Here is a 15,538-nt window from a genome sequence, read left to right as displayed (position 1 = left end):
GGGAAAAAAGAATTTGCACTAATTTGTAAAACATGGTTTTATTCTTTGTTCAAGAAATATTATTTTGTATCCACATTAAAAAAAAACCTTTTGGCATCTGTTTTGTTGTTCTTGAGTTATTTTACATAATTAACTAGTAGCTTCATCTGTAGCATTGCTAAGGTCAATTTAAGACGAAGTGTGTTTTACACTTAACCTTATAATTTAATGTAGATTTATAAAGACAGTTAATGATAATAGCATCATGAAACAGATGTGACAATGGTGCATCTATTTTTATTTATTAATATCTCACTTTTACATATTTACTGAGGCAGAAAGCAGATCACAACATCCAAAAATTAAAATAGAATTAATAATACAATTCAATTAAAACACTTAAAACTGTTAAAATAATCAAAATACAGTACAGTATGCACACACATACATACATGGTTTACTCTTTAAATTCTTCTTTAAAAGCCTGCCTAAATAAAAAAGTTTTAGTCTGCCATCAGAAGCACATCAGGGAAGAGGCTTTTCCAGAGCCTAAGGGCAGCCACAAAGAAGGCTGTAATATCTTGTTTATTTGTCTCCACTCAGCCTCTTGTGGACATTTGGTGCATTATGAGAATCAGGCAGGGTTGCAGAAACTTTTGGTTGTATTTTTTGCCCAATGTGCAATGATCACGAGTGTCACAAACAGCTATACTAATGTAACAAGTTCAGTAAAAAGAAAAAAAGAAAAACAGGCCAAATAGCCATAACCAAACCCTACATATTTTGACAGCAACATGGAATACTTTTAATGGCACATATATGATATTGGTTTGGGCTCAGTGTGTTTCACACCTTTTGAAGCCTGGAAAGAGAACTTCTGAATCAAGGCAGTGAAGAAAAGGAAAAGTTCCATCCAGGCCAACCGTTCCCCAAGGCAGGCTCTCTTTCCTGGAAGAGCAGAAAAAAATGGCTACAGAAAACTTATGAGATGATTGAGGTGACCAACAAATTTGGCAAGTCACTATTGTAAACCAGAGCAATATACCTTTAAAATATCTTTAAATTTCATGGGAAACAAACATTTTTAGTCAATGTTCTACTCTTGTTGAGATTCACAATAGCATTTCAGCCCAAATTCCATATTTGTATTGCAGAAATATGGCTGGAATCCTCTTGGTGTCTTATGCATGGAATGCATTCCTGAATTGACAGAGCTAGCCATTTTTTGTCTGATGCAGAATACTTAAATCACAGCATGGCTGCAGAAGACAATGTTATTGGATTTGCAGAAATGCAACTGATGTACATGTGGGGTGATTCTCACTTGCATGTGGCCGATATGATGCACAAAATATCAGTTGTGCACATTTATTGATCTATTAGTTTCCAGGCAAAGTATAAGGTGTTGGTATTGACCTTTAAAGCCCTACATGATTTGGGTCCAGGTTACCTATAGGATCACCCCCCATACAATCTGCCCTGAACACTGAGGTCCTCTGGGGGATGTCTACTTTAGCCTGCCGGAACCCAACTAGCAACGATCACCCAGATGACCTTTTCATCAGCTGCCTGTGGAACAATCTGCTAGAAGAGCTCTGACAGCTAAATGAACTCTCAGAATTTAAAAATCATCTAAACCCTATCTCTTCTGGCTGGTCTACCCAGCCAGTTTTAATCATGAATTTTAAACTTGCAACATGTTTGTTTGTTCTGTATGTTTTAATATGTGTATTTTGTAGAATGTTTCATAGAATGTACTTTTGGTTGTGGCTTGCCACGAGGAGAGGCGGGTAAGAAATAAATAAATAAATTTTAAAATAAATTTTAAAAATTTTATCCCATGGCTCTAGTCTTCATTTCCCAGATTTCACCACAAAATACATGGAAAAGAGCAAATATATAATTATTTGAAGTAGGGTGGGAGGAGAAACATGTGAAGCTGGGGAAAGGGGGACCTGATGAAGATCAAAGAGAGTGAATCTACATTAGCAATAGATGTGTTCCATTTGTAATAGAGAAAGAGAATGGAATGATTCTTTTTTACAATATCTCTCTGCACTAACAACCCCATGATTTTTGAAAAGGCACTCTAGTGGAGTAGAAAACCAAACAGGAGAAGCTAGGAAAAAGAGGACCTGATGAAGATCAAGTCAGGGATCAATGCAGAATTCCTTTGCTGTTGATAGAACAGCCAGCCTGGATCCCATTCAAAAACTGTTTGTAGTGGCTATTCATTGGCTGTGTTGTGTCCAGTGCAACACATGGCTTAATCCAAGTCTTTGAAACCACAAACAGGAAGGTCTCCAGGGCATGGAAACCCTATACCTGTGAACTAATGCTGACACCATTTCTTTCTTTGGAATTGAAACACAGGATAACCACAAGAGGGAACTCTCCTCCACACTTGACAGTTTGAATAGAGTGGAATGCACTCAGTCGTGCCCCATTACATTTGCAGGAGGCTTGGCTCAGTATGTGCAAAGCAGAAAAACACAAATTTATTTCTCTATCCAAAACAAATAAAAGCTTGTCTTTCAAGCCAATTAGCATAATCAGAGAAAGGTGTGGGCTGGAACCTTCAAGCCTCAGACGAATTTTTATTTTTATTCAATACTGGTAAGCAGGCAGAACTTTTGAGAAATGTGTTGATATTCCTCCCCCTACCCTTACCTGCAGAGAATGGTATGAAGGCTTCCCTAATCCTGAATTGAACATTACTCAATAAATGATTGGGATTAAACTTTTTTGGGGTGTCCCATTCATCTTTGTCAAACAACACTGATGCCATATTGCAGATTAAAATGGTTCTCTGTAAATGAAAACATTGAGTCTACAATACAACAAGCCTCCTAAATGCGAAAGTAACTGTTTCTCCACCACATTGACAAATCATATCTTCTGGATGTAAGATAATCTATTCATTTTTCCTTGTAATTTATTAATTCCTTTTCCAGTGGCATAGGTTACAACATGACTATAAGATACACAGGATGACCCCTGTATTTATGGAGGGATAAGTCACAGACTTTCCATTGATACAGTTCATTATAAAAAGTTCACAGGAGAGCCAGTGAAGTGGTTAGACAGTCAGAAGGGGATTTGAGAGAGCCATACCCAAGACTCCACTTTAAAAAAAACAAAAAACTTACGAGGTGAAGCTGGTTACCACCACTAAAGCCCTAAATGGTTCATGGCCAGGCTATTTGGCTGACCGCATCCACTTGTAAGAAGCTGCTTAGACTCCGAGATCCACACCCAGGTCTCCACTATTTTTTGAAACTCATGAGGTGAAACTGGTTATGACCTTTAAAGCCCCGGATGGTTCAGGTCTAAGCTATTTGGCTGAACACATCCCCTTGTAGGAACCTGCCTGGTTCCTGAGATCTTCAGGAGAGGCCTTCTCTCGGGCCCACTTCTATCTCAAGCTCAGCTAGTGGGAACGCGTTGGCCAGAAGCCCTGCCTAGTTAATTGTACATCTTATATACTTGAATAAAGAAGATTCTTTATACCAGTACGTGCCTGCATTGCAACAGACGAGTTTAAAAGCATTATCCCCAAGACCCGTAAGAGCCACAGAAATATCCTTGAATGACCATTGAATAAAGCACTAAAGGAGCATGGCAAAGGTTTTCAGTGCCTTTCCCATGCTATTTAATATAGTAAATGTTCAACACAGAACATTTACTATGTTTTGTTTTTTTCACAATAAGCTGTAAGTGGAATTAAAATGTGTTGCTTCCATAGTTGCTTTCTCCCCGTTTTAACAGATATCTATGTGTCTGTGCTGCATCTATACTGTAAAATTAATTCAGTTTGACAGCACAATAACTGACTTGGATCAGAGCTATGGAATCACAGGAGTTGTTGTTTGTTCACAAGTCACCACTATGTCACAGAGTAGGCTAAAGACCTAGCATTTCAGATCAATTAAACTCCATAAGGCATTTTATATTAGTTGATATAGCCATCAAAGTTCATCGGGACATGCCTGGGCAGCTATATATGTGTTCAGCCCTTTAACAGACTTTTTTTTTTTGTCGTATCAGGAGCGACCTGAGAAACTGCAAGTCACTTCTGGTGTGAGAGAATTGGCCATCTGCAAGGACGTTGCCCGGGGACGCCCGGATGATTTGATGTTTTATCATCCTAGTGGGAGGCTTCTCTCATGTTCCCACTTAGGGAGCTGGAGCTGACAGAGGGAGCTCATCCACCTCTCCCCGGATTCGAACCTGCGACCTGTCGGTCTTCAGTCCTGCCGGCACAGGGGTTTAACCCACTGCGCCAATGGGAGCTCCATTTTAACAGACTTGGCAACGTGTAATGCATGTCAGGACAGCAACCTTCTAAATCAAATGGCATATAACTGATTATCTCTGTCTGTTTACTCATTATAAAGACATTATAAAGACAATCCTGAAAGGCTTTTGAGAAAGGGTAAAGCTATAGCGTATAGGTGTGTAATCCTTTCTTAAAGGAGTCTTAATTACATTAAGCTCCATCTACATTGTCATGTAGTCAACTTTGAACTGCATTATAATGGTCAGTGCAGACTCATATAATGCAGACTGAACTGCATTAAGATGGATTATAAGAGTTCAATGCAGTAAATCTGCATTATGAAACTGGACTATATGGTAGTGTAGATGGGGCCTCTCTTATCCTTAGTAGAATTAGCATTTTAGGGTAGCATTTCAGAGCTTATCAGGAACCTTTCTCAGGAAGGGCTCATCATTTCCTTTTCTACCCAGCATTAGAGGGATACCTCAAATGCTGTGTTACATGATGTTGGTTTTGCTTTTTTATTCTCTTTGGAAACCGATTCAGTGCCTCTTTAATTCAATCAAATATCTGTATCCTGCATTTTTGTGTGACACACTTGAATCTAGTGCATACCCACCTTTTGCAGACATCCTCTCATCCATTTCCTGATGTCTCTTACATACTTACTTGCATGATAACCTGAGATCATTCTTTGTGCTTTTGGCTTACTTTCTTTAAGAATTACCTGACATTCTTCACTTATCTGAAACCTTTAAAAGTTAAAGTCTTAAATTATAGGCTTTTACTTAGTAGGTAGGTAAAGGTTTTCCCCTGACATAAAGTCCAGTCATGTCTGACTCTGGGGGTTGGTGCTCATCTTCATTTTTAAGTTGAAGAGCCAGCATTGTCTGTAGACACCTCCAAGGTCATGTAGCTGGCATGACTTCATGGAGTGCCGTTACCTTCCCGTCGGAGTGGTACCTATCGATCTACTCCCATTTGCATGTTTTCAAACTGATAAGTTGGCAGAAGCTGAGGCTAACAGCTGGAGCTCATTCCACTTCCCGGATTCGAACCTGTGACCTTTCAGTAAGCAAGTTCAGCACTCAGCTGTTTAACACACTGTGTCACCAGGGACTCCCCAGGTTCTTACTTAGAAATATATAAATACTTTAATTGTTTATGCACTGGGTGAAGAGTTGTAAACTAAAATTCTTCAAGGCCTGTAACATAGTAACTACTGTCTAATCTCAAAATACTGGCACTGTATACTAAATTGTTTAGAAACAGCCGTTTGGAAATTTTAAGTGGGTGTATTCCTACAAAAACAACTCTGATTTATGGATACAGCTAATACCAACTATGATCAAAACATTATTCTTCGGCATTTAATCTGATGAAATAATTTGAAGATTGTTTCCCCATTAGGAAAGGTCCTTTGTAAAAATTAAAGAAATGAAAGAGAAATATTTTAGGAAAAAACACTCACCAAATACCTTAGAAAAGTCATACATATTAGAGAATTTTGGTTGATCTAGAAAGTTTTCACTCTGATGGATAAGAGCTCCCTTCACCAGTTCCAGTCCACTTAGAATTTCAAATTGAAGGTTTCCTAACTGCAAGCTGAAGACATTGCCATATATATGGCTGCAAGGAGAAGGGCGCAGAATGTAATAGAGATAGAATCATAGGATCAAAGAATCATAGAGTTAGAAGAGACCTCATGGGGCATCCAGTCCAACCCCCTGGCAAGAAGCAGGAAAATCGCATTCAAATCAACCTCGACAGATGGCCATCCAGCTTCTGCATAAAAGATGATAAATATTGATGGACTTGCTGTTGAAGAAAGATGTTATAAACTTCTGGCCATTCCAGAGTAGGAGGTGTTGATTCCCTTATGCATGACCGAAATCATGTATGACCCACCATTCTTCTCTGTGGATTATATAGCCATGTAGTGGTCAGTGAATACCAGAGGATTCGGTTATGACAAAAGCAGCCTTCAAAACATCTTGGGGATTATCGGGAGGTCCCAAAGGGTGACATACTCATTGGCATTTGGCTACTGAGACTTGGCCAAGTATTTTATTTTTCCGAAGTTGTTCATATTCCTCCTTGCTCTAAACAGAGGAAAGTGCATCCTTCAAAAGGAATGTTGTGTCCAAGTGGAACACTCCAATATGCCTCACAATGCAGAATCTCAGCTTCTGTATAAATGTATGCCCTTGGTTCTCAGGGAATGCTTGGATGAAGGAGTTTGTAGAGTCAAGGACATCAAAAGAACCTTGGAGGTCATCTATGTTTAGCTAAACTACCACTTTGCAGAAATTCTTGAATGTTCTCAAAGTATGGTTACTCAGTTTTGCCTGAAGGATAGAGAAGCCAGTCTTTCCTGTAAGCATTCATTCCATCAATGAACTATTCTTATCATTGAATTTTTATCTCATTTTACCTGAAACCTTATCCCCTGTTAATTAAATCCATTAGATTTAATCTTCACTTTTGGGACAACAGAAAACGAATGTTCCCTTCTCCTGTCCCCTCGACTACCACCTCCTCCTCCTTCCTCTACTTCTTCTCTTCCCCCATCTTTCAGGTATTTGAGCTCTTCATTTCCTTTTTTCAGATATATACCTCCAGTTCCTCCCACTTTTTTTATAGAACATATGTGTGATGAATAAATATATGATGTTTGGTTTGAATGAAATTATATGAAAGATGCATGGTTGGGACCTAGAGAGGCTAGAGATGCCATCCTAAGATTGAGGTCTGGAAAAACTACTGAACTGATGAACTGTAATTAAAAGCTGCTGACATGACCAGAGACAGTGATTAATTCTTGGTGGAAAACAATGTGTTTACATTACCGGAGATAATGACTCTTTTAAGTTAAGGAAGTGTTTACAATGGTTCCTTACTTAAGAAAGAAAACCAGTTATCAGTTAAATAAGAAAAAACAACCTCTGTGGAGTTAGGATGTCTTAACTGGAAAAGACCTGCCGTTCATTTACAACTTTCAGAACAACTTCAGCAGAAATATTGTTATATAAAAGACACTTTACTATTCCAGAATTGTGGCAGACCAGAGGAGTCTGGTCCACCTGTTGATCTTTTCCAAATGACAGAGGAAGATAGTGTATTCACAGAATGGCAGATTTGCTGGGAATGCCATCTGGTCTATCTGTGGGGTTGCTTTTGCAGGAGAAGGAAGAAGAGATAGTAATGTATGCATGATGAGGAATTAATGTTTATGTGAGTTAATGCTGAATAAAAATGTAATATTCCCTTTGTTTGTGTACCCCAATGGAGTATATAGTTGGTGTGTCTAATTCCTTGCTCTGTATTGCTCTGTTGTATACTCTTTCTCACTGTGAATGAAATAAAAGAATTTTAAATGCTTTTTTAAAGTGTTCATGACAAATGTTCCAATCTCCTGCCTTTCTTCTCTGCCCTTCTATGAACTTGTGCCATTCTTTTAAAAGTACAGAACCCAGAACTTGATTTTCAATTGTTTCATTATAAAATGAGAAATGAACAGCAGGAGAAAAGAAAACTACATTTGCAGGAAGATTGGCTGAATCAAGGAATCTGCAGCTCTAATTTCACAACAAACAAACATTGCCGTTAATAATACTATCTTTTGAAAGGCTGTTATTCCTAGGGTCATCATACATCAAAGCCTACTTGACAGCACAAAGCAACATTTAGCAGTATTCAGAACTATTTTCTTAGTGGAACATGCCTTCAGGTGGGTTTAAAAGAGATAGACACTATCTGGGTGCTCAGGCTGGTTTTCCTACTTACCTTTTGTGTAGAGAGATGAGGATTCTTGACATCAAGATGGAGATTACCCAGAAAAGGAAGAGGTATGGGCCCTGGAGGAAAGTCTCTTGAATGTCTCCGTCTTACAGTCAGCAACAATAAGAAATGTAGTAAAGAACATAAGAACAATCTTCAGGGATAAAGACTGCCAAAAGTCAGCAAAGTAGTGGAACAACATGATTAGTCTCAGCTGATCTTGTCAAGCTGGGACTGACTGGTCTTTCTCTGACTATGTTCAACCAAATGAGGACAAAGTCCAAATGCTCCACATAATATAGCACAAACACAAAGAAACATCATAGAGATTGTCTAACTAGGATTTTAACACATGAAAAGGGATCTCTGTGGGGTTCTGTACAGGAAGTGTCCTGGCAGCAAGCTAGGATTCTGCCTAGAGAACATGGGAGGCTTCCTGTGTTTTCATTAGATAAAATGGGGACAGCAGGTGGGGGAGGGGGAAGATAAAGAGAGCAGGGAAGGGACACTTTTCCTTGTGTGATGCAGAAAGCAGCAAAGCAGGCAATGTGGGGCGTGGGGCAACTGTTTCTCCCATTGTCCCACTGATTCACCACACTGCCTGTCAAATTCCTCTTGGAATTCCTGCTAAGATAGCCACTCACTGTCTCATAGTCAAAAGTCAGTCCAGAAACATACACAGTAGTCATTTCAAACAAGGGTGAGTCACAAGAGTAGTCCAGAGTGCTTTCCAATAACTGCAATACCAAGCAATCTCACTAAACACAGAAACTGTAATCCAAAATGTAATCTACTCATCAAGAACAAGATTAAGTCAGAACTTCACAAGCAGAGGTTCCAGCTGTTACAGTTATGCCAACATTACTCCCAACTGCTAACCGATCCAGCCTCCAGCTACATATGCCACTTTCCCAAGTGCCCTCACCTATTGCCCCTCCTCTGAGCCAACAGACTAGATCTTCCCAGTTGAAAGGCATAGTACATATTGTAGCCTAGCTGGAATACTTAGCTCCTGTTCTGCTTCCTGAAGCTCCTGATCCTGTCCTGACTGTATCCCTACTTCCTTGAGGCTGCTGTAAGTTCTCAGTGTCAGGCTGCTCTATTTTTGCCTTTGATTCAGATGCTGCTGAAAACCCCTTTCAACTTCGTCCTTCTCACAAGCCCTAAGACTGCCTGGCAAATCCCCCCGCTGTCACCTGGCTTCAGGACCTCAGTGTGATGAGGTCCTAAATGTGTTTAGGTTTACAGCTAAGCATGGGACTGACAGAGCATGCAGTCCTTCGGTTTCTCAACATTTTCTGTATGTGTTGGTTATCCTTTGATTTTTCATTTGGTTATGTACTCTTTGTGTGTGTAACTGCTATTTGAACTTTTTCCTTAGTCTGCATTTTCAAGGAGAAATCATTAATGAGGAGTTTGTGGTAGTGTTAAATGATATGATATTTTTATATTTTCTTAGAATCAAGTAATGCAATGTGTAGCTATTTATAAGCATAAGAAGATTTTCTAGTAATTTTTTATTAGTAATACACTATATACGACTTCTACAAGAACAAGAAAGTCAGACGTCAAGGCCCATGGTGATCTCAAGTACTTGTCAACAGGTCCTTGAAAAGAAATTAAATTTGTTATGATTTACTGGTTTGGGTAAGGCACCGTAACAACCAGCCAGGACCTAACAGGTAGGAGTTGCCAGATAAATACTTATGTCTATGTTACTCTTCCTAATTAAGTTTCCCAGATCTCAGGAGACACATTTTTGGCTAAGAAATGAGTGATAATGTTTTTTTCTGTCTTTATTCTCAGGGCAATGTTTGCTGAGGCTGTATCTAAAAATCAAGACTTTGTTTTAATTACCATATAATTAAGTGAAGACTGAGATTCTCTGGCATGGCCGCCCAGCAGGTCTGACTCGTCCATTACCCTATCTCCATCGACCACTGTTAAGAGCTTAGGTGTCATCCTGGATTCACAGCTGACAATGGAAGCTCAGGTCGCTGCTGCCAGCAAACAGGCCTTTTTCCATCTACGACAAGCGAGGCAACTGGCACCCTACCTATCTGCCGAGGCTCTGGCAACTGTCATCCATGCCATGGTCACATCTAGGCTGGACTATTGTATGTGGGCCTTCCGATGTCCACGACCCGAAAGCTTCGTATTGTTCAGAATGCGGCAGCCAGGTTACTCACAAGAACGCCCATGAAATGCCATATAACACCAGTGCTGCAACATTTACATTGGCTTCCAACTGAGTACCGTGGCCTGTATAAGATGCTAGTTCTGACCTTTAAAACTCTTTACGGCCAGGGTCCATCGTACCTTAGGGACCGCCTCTCCTTCTCCCAGCATCGGAGGTTGCAACGACCAGCCCAACGTGACTTACTCCATATACTGGGTCCTAGAGAAGTGCACTTGGAAAGGACCAGACGCAGGGCTTTTTCAATTTCTGCCCCTGCCTTGTGGAATTCCTTGCCGCCCTACATGAGAGCCATGCGTGACTTAGTGCCTTTTACTCTTGCACTTAAGACCTGGCTTTTTACTAGAGCATTTGATCTCTGTTAATTTTTAAATGTATGTATTTTATCTTTTATAATTTAGCTGTAAATCGCCTAGCGCATTCTCGGATGGAGGGCGATTAATAAGTAATTAAATGATGATGATGATGATATAAACACAAATCTAATGCGCACATTTAAAGGCTAAATTATATAGCCAAAAGCGAGGTACACATTAGAACTCACCAGTCTCGACATGATGGAAGGGCATGGCTTTCCAATTGACCTCATTCACTCAGGATTTTGAAAGTCTCATGAATAAGGCCAATTGGGAAGCCTTGGCCTGACAGAGAAACATGGCTTCCTTTTAACTGTTGGTTGATCTGAGGCAGGCAGTGGAACAGCTGACAGGAAAGAAGCCATGCCTTACATTCGACAACAAAACTTTTCCTTTTTTTTTTTTGGCAATGCGCACCTTCAAAGTTCAGGTGCACATTGCAATTGATGGTATACTATACTCGAGTAAATACAGTATACTGACTATAAATGCTATAACTACTGCAGATTTGCAAACCAGAAACAGAGGCACAGGCTATACAGCTGAACAGTCATATGCACAAGTGTCCTAGGATACATTTGTTACTGAACGTGGCAACTCCAGATGCAATAATCTTTGTGTGTTTTGCCTATTTGGTATAGCACTGGTGTCCAACTGTCCATATTTCAAACCACGTTTTTTGACTAATAGGAATCAATAGCAGTACCATATTTGGGTCACCAGCATATGTTTAGCTGAGACAACCTAAAGTAGAGAGAAATTGTTCTTCAGTTCCAAAAGATTTGTGTTTTTGAAAAACAAATATGCGAATTATCCTAAACTATGGATTAAATATATTGTATTTCACTTAATACAAAATATTTAATCCAGGCAGTGTGCAATGATTTTTTCCTGTGACAATTCAAGATTTTCCCATTAGATTCAAGAGCACCTTCTGGTTTAAATTATTTTTAAAAAAAATGGACTTGGGGAAAAATTCATTTAAGAGCTTTTTTTGCTGTCAGGCTAACCTTTTCAGTGTAATTCATATGTTTCTCTTCAAAATTAAGTATGCAATTTTTTCCTCTAGGAACAATCCTCTTAGGATAACTTAATTGTAATTGATAGTAATATCTCCTTTAATAAAAATTTCCTTTAATAAGAATTAGTGGTAGTTTTGAGTTTATATTGATTAGAGTTGTGATAAGTCTTGTCTCTTTAATGTTTAACTATTTATGCTTTTGAAGAACAAACAGACTGTATAAAAAGGTGAAAAAATTTTTGCATTCATTTGTAAAAATGTGAAAAAATAATGTAAGAAATATTATTTTTTATTCACATCAAAAGTTTTTGATATAATTTTTGTAGTTTTTGGTTATTTCACATAATGAACTTGTAGCTCAATCTGTAGTATCGTAAAGCATAATACATTAATTAAGCCTAATTAAGAGTACAAGGAATAAGTTATAAAAACACAAATATAGACTTATGAAGAGAGTTGCTGATTTTAGCTTCGTAATACAGATGTAATAGTAATGCATCCATGAAGGGTAGCGTTGGGCATCTGATCAATGTATACTCACAGTTTTAGGAGTTACCTGTGGTCCAGTGAAGAAAAAAGACTGGCAACAATGTGCAATCATCCATTAAACTTGTTATACAGGGTTAGTCAAAATGCATAGGCCAATAAGCCATTCAATTGAATGGCTTATTGGCCTATGCATTTTGACTAACCCTGTACTACTGATTATTGCCACCAAAGTTTTTAAAAATGGATCGCTCCAGCAAAACTTTCCCCAATTTAAATGTTTAGGATGAAACTTCGGGGGAAAAATAATGTATTACTGTTTTGAGCTCAGGGTGGATTCTGTGTGTATCAATTATAAGAGGTTTTATACAAAATTATGTTTTTTTGTGCTCGCAGCAAAGAAGAAAGGGTTACGGGCATTTGCCACTGGATGATTTGTTGGCATCAGTTAAGGCTTCTACAGAGTGGATGCAGTTCATAAGTAGTCCCCAATTTAAAAGTTAGAAACTGATTTTTTAAGAAATTGTCCTGAAATTGTTGGTTTTAAAAGAAAAATACACGAATTATCCTAAACTATGAAACAAATCTATATTATTTAGCTTTATACAGAATATTTAATCCAGGTGGTGTTTGTTTTCTGTATTGACTGCATGAGTTTTCCCATTAGATTCAAAAGCACTTTCTTTGCGTAACAATTTTATGACTTGATACTGTACTTAATGGTGTGATATGTGCTTTTACTTATTTTTAGAAACCATGAACATTGAAAAAAGAATTTAGGTTAAGACCTTTGTCACCAGGCTGACACATCCAGTATAATTAATGACATGTTTCTCTTCAAAATGAAATGTCCATTTTAATCCAATAACCATGGGGCTGTCCCAACAAATATCTGGCCCCACCCACTGTGCTGGACACACATTGGACTTGGTTTTCTGCCAGGGATGGGAGCAGGGTGGCGGTGTGGAGGAGTTGTCCATCTCTCCGTTGCCGTGGTCCGACCACTTCCTGATTAGATTTAGGCTCACTGCGCCCCCTAACCTCCGCAAGGGTGGAGGACCCATTAAGATGGTCCGCCCCAGGAGGCTAATGGATCCGAATGGATTCCTGACGGCTCTTGGGGAGTTTCCCGCCACCGCGGTAGGTGATCATGTCGAGGCCTTGGTCGCTCTCTGGAATGGGGAGATGACCAGGGCTATTGACAAGATCGCTCCGGAACGTCCCCTCTCAAGTAACCGAGCTAAACCAGCTCCTTGGTTTACTGAGGAACTGGCAGCGATGAAGCGAAGGAAGAGGGTTCTAGAGAGCGTGTGGCGATCGGACCCAAGCGAGCCAAACCGAACACGGTTTGTGTCCTTTTTAAGGGCATATGCCGTGGCAATAAAAGCCGCAAAGAAAACCTTCTTCGCGGCCACTATTGCGTCTGCAAAAAACCGTCCGGCGGAGCTGTTCCGGGTTGTCAGAGGTCTTTTAACTCCCCCTATCTCAGGTGGGAGCCCTGACAACTCGGCAGCGCGCTGTGAAGCATTTGCTCGGTTCTTTACAGACAAAGTCGCTTTGATCCGTTCTGGGCTGGACGCCACATTAAGTGCAGTCTCTGGGGATGTGACACAAGCACCTGCTTGTCCGATTTTGTTGGATTCTTTTCAGTTTGTGAAACCCGAGGATGTGGACAAGGTACTTGGAGGAATGAGACCCACCACGTCCATCCTAGACCCCTGCCCATCCTGGCTTCTGAAGGAGGCCAGAGGGGGATTGGCCGAGTGGGTAACGGTGGTGGTTAATGCCTCCCTTCGGGAAGGCAAGATTCCAGCGAGCCTAAAACAGGCTGTTATAAAGCCGCTGTTGAAGAAACCATCACTTGACCCCACTAAATTGGACAACTTTCGGCCTGTTTCCAATCTTCCCTTCTTGGGCAAAGTCATGGAAAGCGTGGTGGCCTCACAACTCCAGGTACTCTTGAGAGACACGGATTATCTGGATCCGGCACAGTCTGGTTTCAGACCGGGACATGGTACCGAGACGGTCTTGGTCGCCTTAGTGGATGATCTGCGCCGGGAGCTAGACAGGGGGAGTGTGTCCCTGTTGGTGCTCCTGGACCTCTCAGCGGCCTTCGATACCGTCGACCACGGTATTCTTCTGGGGCGCCTTGCAGAGATGGGTCTTGGGGGCACTGCTCTGCGGTGGCTCCAGTCATTTCTGGAGGGTCGTACTCAGATGGTGTTACTGGGGGACTCCTGCTCAACGCCGCAGCCGTTGACCTGTGGCGTTCCTCAGGGTTCCATCTTGTCCCCCTTGTTGTTTAACATCTACATGAAGCCGCTGGGTGAGATCATCCGGAGTTTCGGGGTGCGGTGTCATCTGTACGCAGATGACGTCCAACTCTGTCACTCCTTTCCACCTGCTACTAAGGAGGCTGTCGAAGTCCTGAACCGGTGCCTGGCCGCTGTGACGGTCTGGATGAGGGCGAACAAACTGAAATTAAATCCAGACAAGACAGAGGTACTCCTGGTCAGTCGCAAGGCCGAACAGGGTATAGGGTTACAGCCTGTGCTGGATGGGGTCGCACTCCCCTTGAAGGCACAGGTTCGCAGCTTGGGTGTGACCCTGGACTCATCGCTGAGCCTGGATCCCCAGGTTTCAGCGGTGACCAGGGGAGCATTTGCACAGCTTCGGCTCGTGCGCCAGCTGCGCCCGTATCTTGGGAAGTCTGACTTGGCCACGGTGGTACACGCTTTGGTCACATCCCGCCTCGACTACTGCAACGCTCTCTACGTGGGGCTGCCCTTGAAGACGGCCCGGAAGCTTCAGCTAGTCCAGCGCGCGGCAGCCATGTTGTTAACGGGAGCAGGACGCAGAGAGCATACAACGCCCCTGCTGTCCCAGCTCCACTGGCTGCCGATTTGCTACCGGGCCCAATTCAAGGTGCTGGTGTTATCCTACAAAGCCCTAAACGGTTCCGGCCCAAAATACCTTGCAGACCGCATCTCGGCCTACGAGCCCACGAGGGCCTTGAGATCTTCCGGGGAGGCCCTTCTCTCGGTCCCGCCTGCCTCACAGGCACGTCTGGCGGGGACGAGGGAGCGGGCCTTCTCGGTGGTGGCCCCCCGGCTGTGGAACACCCTCCCTACCGAAGTTAGACAGGCGCCCTCCTTGATGGCCTTTCGTAGGAGCCTGAAAACATGGCTCTTCGAGCAGGCCTTCAACTGAGTGTATCTTGGAATGACACTGGAATGAACTAGGACTATGAATTTTGGCTATGACCCCAGGACTTGACGAAGCGGATTTTTAGTATAGTATATGTTATGTTGTATTGTCCAGTCTGTATTGTCACGATTTACTGTATATTGTCTTTCTTTGTTGTTGTTCACCGCCCCGAGTCGCCTTCGGGCTGAGAGGGGCGGTCAATAAATGAAATAAATAAATAAATAAATAAATAA

At 41.4% G+C, this 15,538-nt stretch overlaps 1 protein-coding gene across 1 annotated transcript in view; it reads right to left on the bottom strand.

The window, feature by feature from the left end:
• Nucleotides 1-12,999: 12,999 nt before the first annotated feature.
• The window catches only part of LOC132772700 (cytochrome P450 2J2-like), a 30,526-nt gene continuing 27,987 nt past the window's right edge, over nucleotides 13,000-15,538 (bottom strand). Inside the window, exon 10 of the mRNA XM_067467098.1 lies at nucleotides 13,000-13,268. Within this exon, the coding sequence (XP_067323199.1) occupies nucleotides 13,162-13,268 (107 nt within the window). The 3' untranslated portion in view covers nucleotides 13,000-13,161. The remainder of the gene's footprint in view (nucleotides 13,269-15,538) is intronic.

This window comes from Anolis sagrei, chromosome 4, assembly GCF_037176765.1.
Source record: "Anolis sagrei isolate rAnoSag1 chromosome 4, rAnoSag1.mat, whole genome shotgun sequence".
NCBI lineage: Eukaryota > Metazoa > Chordata > Lepidosauria > Squamata > Dactyloidae > Anolis > Anolis sagrei.
Note: the sequence above shows the minus strand (reverse complement) of the source record. Positions and strands in the feature narration are given on the sequence as shown.